We start from the raw sequence: 16,301 nt of genomic DNA, 5'->3' as shown, positions 1-16,301 counted from the left end.
ACCAGTCTCTCGAATTCATCTTCAAAAACCACGATAGAATCATAACATCATGTAATGGATTGCTCCTATTTTATCGTTATGAAGATAGGTATTCCATCCCTTGTTATAAAGTACTAGTTATCCCAAATGGAGGTCGGTATCTGCACAAACCCGAACTGCACTTCCATATTTTCTCTTCGGAGACCGACCGGCACGTGGGAGATGTATAGAGCAAAGATCCCATTCTCCCAATGCGATTTTCTTTGTTCTCGGTCATTTTATATAGGCGGTTTTTTGTATTCGAGAAGTCATTACAGCTGCATTGTGGAGTTCGACCCGTATGGAAAATTGGAAATCGTGGGAAGGTGATGTTGCGATTGGAGAATGGGAAGGTAGACTTGCTCACACCATAATTAGAGGTAGAGGCATAGATTTAGAGGTATGGGTTATGAATGAACACCGGCAATTTTCGAAGAGGTATTCAATTGGATTGCAGGCAATACGCGGAGAAAGGCGAGTTAGTGATCTGCGTCCAATGCCCTGTGAGGGTGGAAAGGTGGTGTTGTTTCAGATGCTTGAGAGCATGGTTTTAAATTTCGACCGAAATTTTGGGTTTTGTGGAGACCGACACCGAAATCCATAAAAACCGAAACAGTCATTTATTTCTGCCGAAATTCCTTCTGAAATTTGCCCCAAAAAATCTGTTTTTTTAATATTAATTTAAAATTTCACCGAAATTTCGACCGAAATTTAATATTGAATAAAATATTAGTTTCAGGTTTTGTACGAAATTTCAAGGTCCGAAACCGAAATTTTAAACCTTGCTTGAGAGGGGATGGGGATGGGACAGTCTTCTCTTATGATCCTGAGAGAGGTGATTTGAGAGAGTTCCCATTGCGTGATAGGAAAGGTGTACCCTTTGACTTCCTAGTACACAAGAAAAGTTCAGTTCCAATACCTAAGACAAACGGCCCTATCATAGGTTTTTTAATTATTTTAATCTCCTTCATGTTTGTGTTATGATCTTCCAAAAGATATTTCCTTCTCTAACATTATGTTTCTGTTTGATTTATAGAATTATTTTGGTGCAGTAATTTGAATTTTGTTTGTGTATGAATAATTGTTTCAGTTTTTTTTTATCAGTAATTTTTATGAAATGCTTGGCTATCTCACACTTGGGTTGGGCTCAACCAATGACCCGATTTAATATCGGGTTGGGTTAGGGTTGAGGCTTTGCGCAACCCAACCCAACTTTAAAAAAAAGAAGCCCAGGAGCCCATCCTGTTCGGAGTTCTAAATCATTCATTTGTTGGGCCCAAGGTAAATGAGGCATGGTTCAGTGGCTTCATTTTGAACGGAACCCCCCTTATTACTGGAAAGAGAAATTCGGGTGTGGTGTTTAGAAGTTGCACTTGGGCAAGAATCATTAGTGAATACCAAAACCTTATCTTCAGGTTTCATCTTGTCTTCATCGTCAATGAAACATATTAAGAAGTAAAATGTAAAAAAATATTATGTGGACTAGCAAAACTCTAAGAGCAGAGGTGTTATATTTTTTCTTAAATTTCTAAGGTCCATTCCCATGGTTGGGATTGAATATCATTTGACAGTAATTTTGGAAGCTCATCAGTCCATGTTTATCGCTGATAGGCTCAGCAGTAGTAACTCAGGTCATCCATGAGCCCTGTCCGTGTCATAGCATAAAACATATTGTGTATACAGTTAGGGGCCATTTGGATACACGGGTTTTAGAATCTTAGATTTCTTCAAAATTGTAGATGTGGGACAAGAGAAGAAGGAGACCGCCGGTTTTGCTTCTCTTTAGAATATTGGATTTTAAGTGAGAAATCATGGTTTTAGAAATCTCTCTCCCATCCCGAGATTTCTAAAACCTGGAAACATTGGATGGTCGCCTACTCTCTTGCTGACAAAAGAAGGGAAAGAAATCAGAAAATGACAGTTGGTCTCCTTCTCTTGTCTCCAATCTACAATTTTGAAGAAATCCATGATTCTAAAATCCGCATATCCAAACGGCCCTTTATTTACAAATAGATTTCCATGTAAGAAGTTGTATGCAAGTCGTCTATATTCCACATCAATCACACCACAATAACAAACATACCAAGTACGTTTCGTACCCAAGAAGCTTCTGTGTCACATGTTAACTCTATTGAGGGTTGTAAATTTGTAAGTAGGATAAACATGAGGACATACCATTATAGCTACAATATGTGGCTCTAACCAAGGTTTTAAATTTCGGTTTCAGTACCGATTTCGGACCCCATCGAAATCCGAAATTTTGGCGAAATCCGAAATTTGGTATTTCTTCTTGAAATGTCAGACCGAAATTCCAAAATTTCCCGAAATTTAGAATTTCGGCAAATTTTGGTTTCGGTCCCCACCGAAATCCGAAATTTTAAACCATGGCTCTAACTTCTTTACGAATAAATATGAGTACATAATGAAATGGCCAAAAAAAAAAATCTCCGGGGGCAAAGAAGCCAAAAATTACAGTGCATCAAATCTTCCAAACATAGTGAAATTGATGCATAATCAATTTCACAATATGTTTCCACTGTGACCTTATTCACCCAATCATCAAAAATAATTTTTTTTAAAAAAGATCTGCGACTAAATTTTCTCTATGTTAGAAACTTACCGACTTCTCCAAAAGCTTAAGCTTTGAAGAAGGGCAGTATCTAATCTTTTATACTTTAACACTCCCCCTCACGTGTGGCCCACTTGCCAAACACATGGCACATGTGGTCCCACCTTGGGCCGACCATTGCATGTGGATTTTTTTGACATCGGGGAGGTTTGAACTCGAGACCTTTGGCTCTGATACCATGTTAACTACCAACTTCTCCAAAAGCTTAAGCTATTGGAGAAGGGCAGTATTTAATCTTTTATACTTTAAGACTATACGTTTTTTTATAGTTTTTACTAGATTTTCAATACATTTTGTCAATTTTTCGTGTTTTGTTAGTTTCTACTAAATTTTCATATATTTTGTTTCATTTTACTAATTTTTTTTGTATTTTACTCTTGTTTACTAAATTTTCCATTGCTTTTATTTCACTTTTAATAAATTTTCTACATATCGGGTTAGTTTTTACTAAATTTTCTTGTATTTTGTTTCATTTTACTAAATTTCTATGTATTTTACTCATGTTTACTAAATTTTCCATGACTTTTATTTTAGTTTTCATAAATTTTCTACATATTTAGCTAGTTTTTACTTTTTGCTAAATTTTTATTTATTTTGTTTCATTTTACTAAACCTTTCTTGTATTTTACTCATGTTTACTAAACTTCCCATGACTTTTATGTAGGGGTGCAACTTGGGTCGGGCTCAACCTGAAACCGACAGGTTCAACCCGATTTTGGATGGGGTTGGGTTAGGGTTCAGAAAAGCCAACCCGATTTAGTTTTAGGTTGGGTTAGGGTTGAGGCCTTGGCAATCCAACCTGACCCAAACTCGACCTCTGTCCTTTAGTTTTCTCATGTTTTTCTAGAATTATGATTTTTTCCCTTGTATTTTTCTATGTGGCCCGAGATGAACCCGAACCCAACCCGATTTAGAGGCGGGTTGGGTTAGGGTTGACCATCCTCAACCCGAGGCTCTGGTTGGGTTAGGGTTGAGAGAATGCAATCTCGGGTTGAGTTAGGGTTGGCCCCGACCCAACCCGACCTAACTTGCGCCCCTACTTTTATGTTAGTTTTACAAAATTTTGTATGTTGTTTTTAAAATTTTCATGCATTTTAGTTTACTAAAATTTCCTTGTATTTCACTAATTTTCACCAAATTTTAAAGGATTAAGTAAGGACCATCGCATAAGGTATTTCGCAGACCGGTAATTGCACGAGAGAAGCCACCAAAGACGAATTCTATGAATAAGACAAAATATGTTGAAAAGTGAGCCTATGTGGTCACTCTCTCATGCAACAGCCGGTCTGCATAATGCCCTCCGCGATGGTCCCTCGCAAACCGGTCTGCATAGCCTTCTGCCTTGGTCCCTAGTAGATCCCAAATTTTCAAGATTTTTGGTACTTTTTTCGTAAAGTTTCCCTTTATTTTCTTAGTTACTACAATTTTTACTAAAATTTTCATGCATGTAGTTTTTACTAAAAATTCCTTATATTTTGTTAGTTTTAACTGAATTTTAAAGGATTTGCTAAGGATGGGTGTTCTCCTGGAACTTGTTTTGCATGTTTTGGAGATAAGGGTGTCAATTTTGGCTCGGGCTCAGAAGCTCGCTCGAGCTCGGCTCGAATCCTTAACGAGCCGAGCCGAGCCCGATTTAGGCCAGGCTCGACTCTGCTCGTTAAGACTCGTTAAGAATTTAATATATTTAAATATATATATTATATATATTAATATATACACTAAAAGGGTTGTCCAGGGAGTGAAAGGGGGAGGCAAAATATGTCACTTCACTTTTGGAACCCCATTTGTTACTTGGACCACCCCACATAGTGTAAAAAAAGTAGTCAAATTACACTCGATAGGGCTTGCAGGGAAGATGAGGGGTGTGAATTTAGTATAACCCGAGCTCGGTAAAGCTCGCGAGCCTGACCGAGCCGAGCCAAGCCCGAGCCGAGCTTTTGAGCTTAACGAGCTCGGCTAGTTTACACCCCCATTTGGAGATCAGGCACTTTGGTCGGATTAAGGAAATTATCAAAAGGAATTCTTTCTGAGGAATTCTTCCTTTTTTCTCACTGCTATCTACTCTTACAGGTTGATTGTTGAGGAAGCACTGGAGCTAGCTTTGATTGCTGCTGTGACCTGCACAATTTTGGCTGCTGCAGGTCCCCAACGCTCTCGTGTTCTTGCCACTTTGTATAAGGTAATCATCTTTGCTGTAATTGAATTGGAGATTATTGCTTCAACAATGTAATTTTTTTATGCTTTGCTATATGCCTGTTGACGAGTTGATTCTCTTAATTGAAGAGCTTAAATGAGTTGGAAATGTATTATTAACACACAATCTTTAATATTTATGTTTTGCTGTGATTGTTTAAGTGTTGAATTCAGTTAAATTGAATCCAATGGTCAAATTAGTGTATGTATTGTTTGTAGTTGATTCTCATAATTGAAGAGCTTAAATGAGTTGGAAATGTATTATTATTAAGACACAATCTTTCATATTTATGTTTTGCTGTGATTGTTTAAGTGTTGAATTCAGTTAAATTGAATCCAATGGTAAAATTGGTGTATGTATTGTTTGTAGAGGCTTATGGTCTTGAAATAGATATCTTTTCTGCTTGGTGGATACAAATCCAAACCTCTGAAGCTGTCTTCTCAAAGGATAATCTGATCTCCACAATATGAAATCCTGTTAATGTTGAAACATTGTGTTTTAGGTAAGATATCTTTGAAACTGTCTTGAAATTAAGTAAGACAGTTTCAGACAGTTCCAAACCTCTGAAACTGTCTTGAAATTAAGTAAGATATCTTTTCTGCTTAGTGGATACAGATCCAAACCTCTGAAACTGTCTTCTCAAAGGAGAATCTGATCTCCACAATATGAAATCCTGTTAATGTTGAAACGTTGTGTTTTATGTAAGATATCTTTGAAACTGTCTTGAAATTAAGTAAGACAGTTTCAGACAGTTCCAAACCTCTGAAACTGTCTTCTCAAAGGAGAATCTGATCTTCACAATATGAAATCCTGTTAATGTTGAAACATTGTGTTTTATTTACAGGATGAGAGGAGCTCGAAATTGAAGATTTACCCACCATTGCAAAAGGTATAATCATGTAACGTGTTCTGTTTTAGGAGTGTTTCTTCCGGTTTAGTGCTCATACCCTGCATTGTTTTCACTTCTTAGCTTTATGCTACATTTTGTTCTGTTTTGTCCGTATAGGGTTCTTTGTGAACATGTTTGCATTCTATATCTACTCATCAGGTTTACCTGGAGAGAGAGAATTTTAAGAAAACCAGAAATCGATGCCAAAGAATTGAAAGTACACTACGTTACAGACATCATGGCTCCATGGATTTCATCTTTTCTACCTTCGTCCCATTCGTTTGATGGACTCAATAATGCGACTTCAAATGATTTTTCCAACAGAAAGTGCTTTTACCGGATAATTTCACTGTGTTGGATCGTGCCATGATTGACCATATTCTTCTAAGTGCAAGTAAACTTTATACAAACATAAGGTTGGAATTTGATGATGGTTGGAGAAGTTGAAGCTTCATAGATTATTTGAATCGTTCCGACTATCGTCACCCAGGGAGAAAATATAGAATGAGCATCGGGTAATAATTTCGTAAGGTCATTCGAGCTTTTACTGGGAGTATGGCATGGGTTACTTCAGCGCCGTAGCGCTTGGTGGGACTCGGACATTGGCTCGAGGCATTTTCTCTACCCCTTCTTACCCTGCCCTGAAAAAGCAATGTCACCTTGCGTCCTTGAACCGATAACCGTCTTTCTGCTACCCTAGCCTCCTCCGTCCCTCCTCTTTTTTTTTTGGAGAAAATATTTCTTATATTTTGCTGTTTCCTTTTTCTTATTCTTCTCTTCAATTTCTTATTCTTGCAGCTTTGAGGAACTAGGGACTTTGCTTGGCATGGCTCCTCAAAAGGCTCATTTATGAAATTGCATTGACATTTCTACCTTTTACATCTTCTAGTGAGAGATATGAGCTGCTAGTCTTGAGTAGAAAAGATATGCTATAGCTGATAAATATCGGTGTTTTGGGGTTGTCAAAAGAAACACAGTTTTGCCGTTCGATGGTTTACATGAAATATGAAATTTAGATATTAGATCTTTTACCAATGACCTAGACTAGTTAAAATGATTCCCCGGTCCTCTGGTGCTTCCTGCAAGGTTAAGACACTTATGCACCAAATCTATTCACTATCTGATTTATTTTATTCTTCATGCATCCTGCGATAGACGTTGATTCCTTTGTCATGTTGTTTCAATATTGAGGGTTAAGGCATCAACATTCAGCTCATATGTTATTTTGATGAAATTGCGTTGAATGTTCTACCTTTTCATCTTCTAGTGAGAGATATGAGCTGCTAGTCTTGAATAGAAAAGATATGTTATAGCTGATAAATATCGGTGTTTTGGGTTTGTCAAAAGAAGCGTAGTTTTCCCTTCGATGGTTTACATGAAATATGAAAATTAGATATTAGATTTTTTACCAACGATCTAGATGTTTTAGTCAGATCATTCTCAAACGGTGGTTTATTAGTGTGCAGTTGTTCATTTTGGCGGAGGTGTTTATAAAAAAAATCGGTAAAGATATATATGATGAAGTAACAGAAATATATGCATTGGAATTTTCATTCAGAGTTTATTCCCTTCTGTGTTATTGGGAAAGCTCTATGAATGCCTAGAAACACATTTGATGATCAGTTGAAAGAATTTATCTGTAGTTCTTGTCTGCTTATCATGTTTAAACAAATTTCTGTACTTTGTCTCAACATCTATATTTTAAAAACACCATCTTTACCAGCAGCTCCACGAAATTCAAATGCTCTGAACCAGTTTTTTTTAGCTGATTGTTATTGGCAGGCTGAGAAGATAGCTTCAAGAATGATTTACGAAGACATAATGAGGGGATCCATTGATCAGGTACGTCTTTCTTCCAAAGATCCCATGCAAGATGTAATTATTCGATCGATGGGAATTATCTTCCTAGTATTAATGGACCATGTGTTGCTTGCTAAACCAGAACACTTAGCTCATTTGTTTAGTAGATGAGATTTAACTAGTTTGGATAAAACCTATTGGCCAAACTATTCCTGATCACCAACCTACAAGACCTATCAACATACGCCATTAAAAAAAATCAACAGCCTAAAAGACCTGTTAAGACATAACATTTGCTTTTGTATTTTTAACTTGTTAATGTCGGCTCACTGTATGCTTTTGACTGAATGTTTCATTTTTCAAGTCGAAGAGGTCATTCATATTGAGGATGACAACACACAGGAGTTGCAGCAATGGGATCAACAGGTAAGCCTGCTTTGCTACCTAATGTTGATTGAGGTTCTTGAATTTTGCTTAAAACAGTCTTCTTCATTAATGTGCTGGCTGATGTCCAATGGAATTTCAACTGCTTGCTATGATAAAATAACTGTCAAACAGAATCACCAATAAATCCTTTTAGAAAACCTCTCAAACCTTAACCTTCTCCTTTTCACTCTCAATCCATCTATGCTATCCTCTCCATCGGCAACATCCATGTACTTCTTTCCTGTTTGGGACTCTCTACCCGCTTCTCTCGTGAATTTTGCTTAAGATCGTGATCCTTGAAAACAAGGTAAGTTTCAGGTCCAATTAGTCATTAAAATACTTTTCTCCTCTCAAGTATCCACAATTTTCTTTTGATAATGGTAGTATACGTATGTCGATAAAATATTACAAAGTGACGGGATGGGATAAGTGCCAGAACCAAACTTATCAGTCACATGGGAGCTGGAAAATTCAAACATAAGATACATTCACTTTGGGAATCGTTTACATTGAACTGTGTTCTTAAAACCAGACTTGACTGTATGGTTTGACCTGAATACCAGAGTCTTATGTGATCAATTCTCTCCCGCTGCTCAGAAACTATTTGAGTTGTTGGATACATATCAAACCATCCGGGCAGAATGAATTGGACAGTTAATCATGAACCAGAGGTTTGTTTTACTTCTTCATATCCAGTCTTCACCACCACCTTCTGGGCGGTTCTGATTCTAGTGTTAATTCTAATTCTAATGTTGATTTGGTCCCACACCTCTGTCCTTGGTGTTGGATTTTCACACGGAAATCTCTTTCTCTCCTCCCAAACCATCTCTCTCCCTGTCAAAAAAAAGAAAAAAGAAAAAGGAAACTTCAAGGTTTTCTTACACCCTATCAAGAATATGCTTCACTGGTTCCTTTGATTTTTTATTTTTTTGGTATGAACACCAAAATCAGATTTTAGTGATTGAGCTTTGTAGATAGAGGGTTGGAAACCAAAATATTCTAACCCAAGAAAATGCCAACCTGACCTGAGCCGAAATCGGGTTGAACCCTTGAGGTTAGGGTTGAGCCCAAGTTGCACCCCTAAAATTGTCAGTCTTCCCTACAGTAAAAGAGTGTTATGGGAAGAACTTCCCATGATGGGTGGAAACTTGACAGTGGAATAGTTTGTTATCAAGGATTTCAACTCTAACATAGGCACTTTGATAAATGTTTTAGATGTGCACACTTTCTTGGGAGATTACCAGGGAGAGCTTTTCTTGATTCTGCCCAAACACCAGCTCATCTCCCAAATGCACAACTAAAATATCAGCCCTTACTATTTTATACCATAGTACAAATATATAGCTTCATTAACAGGCGAATGTAAAGTAAAATTGCAGATATGATTATAATTTATTTTGAACAAGAATCAATGCCATCTTATTTAGGGTTCGCTAGCGTCCATCGCAGAAGGCATTTCGCGGATGGCTTGTTGCATGTTAGTCCAGCCACATGGGCTCACCTTTCAGCAAATTTTGTCTTCATTCACGAGGTGGCTGGTCTGACATGCAACACGCCATCCGCGAAATGCGTTCTGGGGCACACTGGCAAATCCGTTTTTATTGGTTGATGTACTAATCTGATACATTACTAACACTGAAACTCTTACAGGCTTTCATCCATACCACAGAGATGGTTCTCGGATAGGCCACAGATCAGTTCCCTGTAACATCTCTGTAACATAAATGTCAAAGAACAATGCTACCCACAAATAGAGAAGTCAAGGGAACTGAGAGATTATCATCAAGCTCTGTACTAATAGGGAGGGACTCTACTACTGCTGCAGCTACAGACACAACAAGGAAGCTTGAAACTAGTCCCCAACTTCTCTCAACAAACCCAAACAAAGAGAAGTAATACATAAACCTGTAGGGCGATATTATTTGGTAAATGTTAAAGAAATGAAATCAAATTCAAATTCACGTATAGGCGAACCCAAAAATAGTTACCCAACAGAAGCTATAAAACCGGCGGATGCCATGGCAATGCTACCCACAAAGGACTTGTTCTTGTTGTAAGGAAGAGTCTGTCTTCCAAATCGCCTTCCTATTACGTCGGCGAAACCTGATACCAAATATGTAATGGGGATAAATATATAAATGGTGTTTTACTTGCATTAACAAGGTTTAGAAAGTTTCACAAGTTATGCAAAAACCAACTCTTCAGTCTGCTGAGTTAATTTATCCAACCTTCAATTCCACTTTGTTGAGTTTTTGATAGGGGTGCAACTCGGGCCACGTTGAGTCCGGTTGAGGTCAACCATAGCCCAACCCGAGATGGCACTCCCTCAACCCTAACCCGACCCAATCCGAGGCTCAGGTAGAGGATGGTCAACCCTAACCCAACCTGTCTAAACTGATTTTTTCAAATCCCGTAGGGTTGTATTCAAGTTAGCCTAGGACAAAAACAGAAAAAATACAAAGCAAAAAACATACATCGAAAATCACGACAAAATTAGAGGACAGAGGTCGGGTTAGGGTTGTCCAAGGCCTCAACCCTAACCAAACCCAAAATTAAATTGGTTGGCTTTTCCCAAACCAACCCAAAGAATTGCCAACCACACCTGAGCCAAAATCAGGTTGAAACCCGTCGGGTTCAAGTTGAGCCCAACCCAAGTTGCACCCCTAGTTTTTTAACATGGTGCATCAGTAGGCATTTTCCACTCCCAATATCATGGATATAGTAAGAAAATTAATAATAGTACCATCTCCAGCACACAAATTGCAAATTGTAGTGATTGCAATAGGAGAGGTTCGCCATAAGAACACAGTAGCCATAGTTATAGTGCACGCATAGTACAATGGTCCCTTCAGAAGTTCCCTATGGCACCAGAGAAGTAAAAATCATAAAATGAAAAGGTACATAGTCAAAATACTCAATTAAGATATCCACTAACCAAGTTAGAAGTTGATTACAAGTTCTAACCTGTAGTCTCCATGTCTGCTAATTGACTTGACCATAGCATCACTTCTCACAATTCCAAGCCCTAATAAGAGCATCCTTATTATATTGATACATGGAGCCAGTGCTGCCAGGACCACTGCCTGACGTCCAGAACTGTAATGGTTAGGGATAACTGAATCATCAGGTGGATCAGATTTAATAAGGCCATGTTTGTTTTAGATTATGAAAACGGATTGTGGGGTCCCCAACCGATTATTGGACTGAAAATTGCACTAAATTTGAGTTTAATAATAGGTTGGGGACTCCACAATCGGTTGTCACAATCTAAAATAGACAGGGACTAAGAAAATACTTCTTCAGCTTCTTCAATTGTATGACTACCTGAACATAGGCCAGAAAAGCATGAAGACCAACCCAGTGCTTATATGCACCAGCTTGCGATTTAGTTTCTGAAGAAATTGACATATTAAAAAGCCTTTAGTAATGAACACATCAGAAAAATGGATTTATTGCCACCAGGAAAAAAACAAGCTTTCTCTAGATGCAGATCCCCACTTGGAATCATTTCATAAGTGATTCTCTTTGGAGCAAGATAGAAATATTCAAGTAATCGGAGTTTAAATTAGTAAGCCACATATTAGGGGTGACTGGCAGTAATATTTTTTTGGGCATTTCTTGGTTGAGAGGAAATGAAGAAAAGATAGTCTGTAACCCTAAAAGAAATAGTAGAACTCTCTTCTCCGGTGGACGTAGGTACACTAATATCAAACCACGTATTTCTTGTGTATTTCTTGCTTTGTGTTTTGTGTTTCTTCCATCTCATCTTGTCATTAGCTGGATAACGAGTTCGATCAAATTTGGAGAGATTAGAGATCTCTCGATTTATTCAACAAAGTGCGATGGTAATAGCACAGAATTTTTGTGGTGTATGTAAATGCCATTGTCATAGTAGGTGATGATGCAAAGACTAAGATCTAAAAGTTTAAAAGACTCGGGTTATGTCAAATAATTCCTTGGAATTGAGTTAGCCAGATCAAATAAAAACCTGCAGAGCGTTCTATTGAATCAAATCATAGATTGGACAATCAAGAAGGGGAGTTACTGATCCAGGAACCTATCAAAAAGTGGTAGGGGAGCTGATTTACCTTACTAGTTCGCCCTTATATTGACCATTTTGTTTTACCAATTTTGTGACCGTTTCTAAAAAGATTGTTGATGCAAGTGGGAAATACCAGTTTTTGCCATTTTATCCACCTTTGTAGAAGAGTTTTCGAGAATCGTCTATATAAAAAACGGGTAGCAAAATTCGTGCGACTAAAAGCTCCACTACAACTTTTTTTGCAGGACCTATGTGTTCTCTCTTCATTTTTGTATGAACAAATCACAGAACTCGAAGAGGCTCTCTCTCCATCTCTCTCTCCATCTACAAGAAACCGACACTGTACGACCAAAAGTTCCTCTACAACTCTAGTCTTTGCAGGAATTATGTGTTCTGTCATCATTTTTGAATGGGAAGATCACACAACGCTGTTAGTGCTGCCGAGGTTCAACACCAAGGCGAGGAGGCTCTCTCAATGTCTCCAAGAAACAAAAGTTGTATGACCAAAAGCTCATCTACAACTACATTTTCTGCAGGGGTTAGGCATGACCCCTACCTTATATTAATGAAATAAAGAATTAGAACCGATTATAATGGGCGGCAGGAGTCTCTTACAACAATTTACATGAGAAGAGGGGTATCTGAATGTGTTTTTCTGTTTGTTTACAACTAACAGTAAATTAAAATTTATTTTATTTTATACTGTCAATGTATCCATCTTTGGGTACTCTGATTAGTTCAGCTGTCATTTAGGCTATCATGGGACTGTTAGTGCGTGTTTGGCGTACCGTTTAAAACACCGTTTGGCGTTTGAAACACCGTTTTGGGGCCAAATGGCCGTTTGGGAGTGTTTGGGTGCGGGGTGCGCAGCCACCGTTTGAAACGCCGTTTGAAACACCGTTTTGAACCCTCAAAACGGCGTTTTGCAAACGGAGGGGGGGAGGTCCGTTTGCAAAACGCTGTTTTGAACGGAGTTTTTGGGCTGTGGGTTTTTACGTGTTTGTCCTCACCAAAATCCATTTTTACGTATATGCTTGCGATTTTATGCGTTACGTCAAATACGAAAAAAGTGGGGGTGTTAATATCATTCTTGAGGACACAAATTTGTTAAATTGTTAATATTTAATTCAAAACAAGGGACTGCTGATATCATTATATGATCACTTAATTTTGATTTTTTAAAGACAAATGAATTAAAAAAAACCCTAGTTTCTTACTTTCTTCATCTACTTTGCAAAGTTGCAAACCCTCTCACGCCTCACTGCCTCAGCGCCTCCACTCGTCCGTCAAATCCGGCAAATCCAGCCGTTAAGAAGAAGAAGGAGAAGAACCCCAAAGGTATAGCCTTTTTTTTTTTTGGCAACGATGTTTAATTTTAGTAGTGTTTGAATGAGATCCTAATGACCTTTTAATATTGGGCCTAATGAGAGAGTAGTTGAGTTACATTGAGGCCAACCAAACAATGCCCTTTTTGGTCATTTTACCACTAAAACTCTGTTTTGGGGCATTTGCAACCAAACACACAATACCTCCGTTTGCCGTTTAATATGCCGTTTTGATCTGGCCAACCAAATATGAAAACGCCGTTTGGCAAAACACCGTTTTGAACCAAAACACTGTTTTGCAAAACGTCGTTTTAAACGCTATTTCAAACGGTACGCCAAACACACCCTTAGTCTTGACCTGTTTAAGTTCAAATTAAAGGTTCCCCTCAAATCCCAAACCACAGGAAAAAAAAATTTAAAACCCTTCACTTAAAACCCAGAACATAATTCCCCTCTAAAATTAAAACCGCAATCCAAAGTAATGGTTCCAACATTCCACCAACCAAAAATTAATACCGACAAAAATGCTCTCTCCTCAGTTCAAGCTTGTAACTCATAAATTTGAAAAAAAAAAAAAAAAAAACCCACAAAGCATAAATATATGAACAAGGATTAGAACACCGTTTTATCAGAAAAGAAAATAGGGAAGAAGATGATAGAGAAAAGGGAAAGAATGAGTTAATTCGAGGAAACTCGACCTCAAATATGCAAACTGCACTAAATTTGATTATTCCAATAGCCATACCGACATCTACACTAAATTTGATTATTCCAATAGCCATACCGACATCTACATTATGTAGAAATTAGGAGAAGCAAAATAAGGATATAAAAATCAGCAGAAAAGGAAAAAGAAAATAAGGAAACCTAACATAATCTAGTAATAGCATATATAAGGAAAGCATCTAAATAAAAGAAAATTTTATTTCTAACAAACACACACAAAAAAAAAAAAAAAAACATTTTACATAAGAGAGTAAGAAAGGGGACCTGCTCAAATACTCCGGCCTTTGCCATTTCTTCCCAGAATCGAAGCAGCAACACAGCCACGCCGGACGCCAGGCCGGCAACACAGACGTCATGGGCAATTCGGTTTTCCGGCAACAGCGACGCCATCAGAACAGACCGACGCCGGAGAACTCTACCGGCGGTGGAAGAGAATGAACGGAGAATGTACCTGTGACTGGAGAAAGAAAAGGAGTCTGTTCTCCGGCAGTAGAAATCTGGTGTAGGTGTAGGCGAGCGGAAAGAGGAGTGGTGAATATAAAAAATGGAGGGGCGAATTTTGGGAGAAAATGGGTAGATATTTGTAGCCATCTGAGATTTTCTTTCTTATTTATACTTGATGAAATTCCAGATAGAATGTTTTACCGTGTCTTTATACGTATGCAGCGAATTTGATGTGAACAGTAAACAGAAGTGATGTGTGCAACTCCTTGATTTTGGGTCTTATGTGGTAAAGAAGCCTGCTGCTTTACCACATTTTAGTATTTTTGCAAATTCAGTCTTGCCGTCGATTTCTGACCAAATTGATTAATTCACCATGGCAAATTGTTTTTACTCATAAAATGACCAAAATATGTTAAGACAGAAGTTGAAAGGAAATGTTATCAGCACACCCATATTTTGATATTTTCACTAAATCATCTCCTCTTTTAGTATTTAAAGAGCTGTCAAAGGTTATTAGTATTACAGTTCCCAAAGAGCTCTCACAAGCCCATTAAAAAAGAAAAGACAACCCCTTTGGGGTTGGTACTTAGGCTTGGCGTCGTGGGTCTGCTCCCCATAGAGACTTAGCCGATGCACGTGGTTTACGAGTGCATTCGTTGGGATTAGTCCTGCCCTAAATGGAGTAGGGATACCCTATGTCATCAAAAGAAAAAGAAAAGACAAGCAGAGTTTGTGCAATTATTAAAACATAGTTGTGCTGATATCGTTTTCCAAATTAAAAGTAAAATCGTTGATTTAATTTGATAAATGATAGAAGTACCTCCTTTTTTCACTCTTCTTGCCCTTTGAACGATTTTGGGACTAAAATGGTAGGACCCACTCTGTGCATGGATTTGGGTGGAGATGGTGACCCACCCATGCTATGGATGAGGTGTAAAAAAATCTGCTATGGGAAATTTGGTCACAAATATAGCAAGACTGGATTTGTGGAGGTTTAAAATGGACGTCTAGATATGGGTCCATTTTGTGCCTCTACAGATCGAATGGTTAGGATGATGGTATGGAGATGGTTTCATGGGAACACCCTATCTCTGTCAGGTTCTATGGAATGAATGGCTTGGATGAGTAAAACAACATGGGAGATGGTGTATTTATAGTGGCTAGCTCAGATACCGCGCCCCCTTTCCAATTACATATTTTTGGTCGTTAGAATTCCTAACAAGTTATCTATAGCCAATCAAGTGGTTGTTTTCATATAAAAATTATAAAAATGTTTAACACAGGAGCACAGTTAGAACCAGCATAAAATTCATTCCTTCAGAATAAAATATTGTTTTGGCTAGGGTGTCGGTATTGAGCACCTAAAATATTGTGATATGATGCATGAACAAACGTACTCTGGACTAATTTTGAAGGGGCCCCCGCAGGACTTGCTTCACTATTTGAAATTTTCAAAAATTTGCTTTATTTATTAATACTTTATTCTTAAAGTTTTTTTTTTTTCTTTTTTTTTTTTTTCTTTTTTTCTAGTGGTCCTTTTTAAAGATGAGATGTGAAGTGAAGATCACACCCACCAAATAGTTAATATAAAAACAAATCATCTTGTAAAAGAATTAAAATTAATCAAATCCACGTATCCTTTTTCTGAGGTTAGCCAAATCTGAAACACTTGGATTTCATATCACAATTTCAGAGCCACCTTCCATGCAAATTCCTGCTGCTTGAATTGTTACCAGACCAAGGCAAAACATCAAAAGAGAAAAGAAAATTAAGATAGTTGCAGAGAAACAATGTTTCTCTGGAGATTC

General features: G+C 37.8%; 2 protein-coding genes across 5 annotated transcripts; one reads left to right on the top strand and one right to left on the bottom strand.

The window, feature by feature from the left end:
* The first annotated feature begins 319 nt into the window (after window positions 1–319).
* Window positions 320–7,741, top strand: LOC143850063 (COP9 signalosome complex subunit 4-like). Its single transcript, XM_077359379.1, has 7 exons — window positions 320–371; window positions 4,651–4,826; window positions 5,686–5,732; window positions 5,896–5,956; window positions 6,055–6,146; window positions 6,529–6,571; window positions 7,513–7,741. The coding sequence occupies exons 1-7, from the start codon at window positions 320–322 to the stop codon at window positions 7,699–7,701; spliced, it is 660 nt and encodes a 219-aa protein (XP_077215494.1). The 3' UTR covers window positions 7,702–7,741.
* A 682-nt stretch (window positions 7,742–8,423) lies between these two features.
* LOC143851019 (putative phytol kinase 2, chloroplastic) lies at window positions 8,424–14,765 on the bottom strand. Of its 4 annotated transcripts, XR_013236168.1 has the most exons (7): window positions 14,314–14,763; window positions 11,281–11,348; window positions 10,921–11,052; window positions 10,700–10,815; window positions 9,945–10,059; window positions 9,605–9,861; window positions 8,424–8,790 (listed from the first exon to the last, which is right to left on the bottom strand). XR_013236168.1 is itself a non-coding variant. In XM_077360337.1 (6 exons), exons 1-6 carry the CDS (start codon window positions 14,638–14,640, stop codon window positions 9,684–9,686), a joined length of 936 nt encoding a protein of 311 aa, XP_077216452.1. In that variant the 5' UTR covers window positions 14,641–14,763; the 3' UTR covers window positions 8,424–9,683. The 4 variants fall into 4 exon arrangements, 3 of the variants coding, with proteins under 3 accessions (XP_077216452.1, XP_077216454.1, XP_077216453.1); XM_077360337.1 differs by having other exon boundaries at window positions 8,424–9,861; XM_077360339.1 differs by lacking the exon at window positions 9,605–9,861 and having other exon boundaries at window positions 14,314–14,760.
* Between the last annotated feature and the right edge of the window lie 1,536 nt (window positions 14,766–16,301).

This window comes from Tasmannia lanceolata, unplaced genomic scaffold (genome assembly GCF_043159265.1).
Source record: "Tasmannia lanceolata isolate RefF3 unplaced genomic scaffold, GAP_Taslan_0.1 ptg000018l, whole genome shotgun sequence".
NCBI lineage: Eukaryota > Viridiplantae > Streptophyta > Magnoliopsida > Canellales > Winteraceae > Tasmannia > Tasmannia lanceolata.
This window is presented reverse-complemented; position numbering and strand designations above follow the sequence as displayed.

Bases quoted from the DNA above. Each gene is read 5' to 3' on its own strand.
- LOC143850063 (XM_077359379.1), top strand. From the start codon at position 320: ATGGAAAATTGGAAATCGTGGGAAGGTGATGTTGCGATTGGAGAATGG. The intron at 372-4,650 runs GTAGACTTGCTC...GGTCGGATTAAG, and splicing joins TGCGATTGGAGAATGGGAAG to GAAATTATCAAAAGGAATTC. The intron at 6,572-7,512 runs GCTCATTTATGA...TGTTATTGGCAG, and splicing joins TTGGCATGGCTCCTCAAAAG to GCTGAGAAGATAGCTTCAAG.
- LOC143851019 (XM_077360337.1), bottom strand. From the start codon at position 14,640: ATGGCTACAAATATCTACCCATTTTCTCCCAAAATTCGCCCCTCCATT. The intron at 11,349-14,313 runs GTCCCCTTTCTT...CAATTTCTTCAG, and splicing joins AGGCCGGAGTATTTGAGCAG to AAACTAAATCGCAAGCTGGT. The intron at 10,816-10,920 runs GTTAGAACTTGT...CTGGTGCCATAG, and splicing joins AGCAGACATGGAGACTACAG to GGAACTTCTGAAGGGACCAT.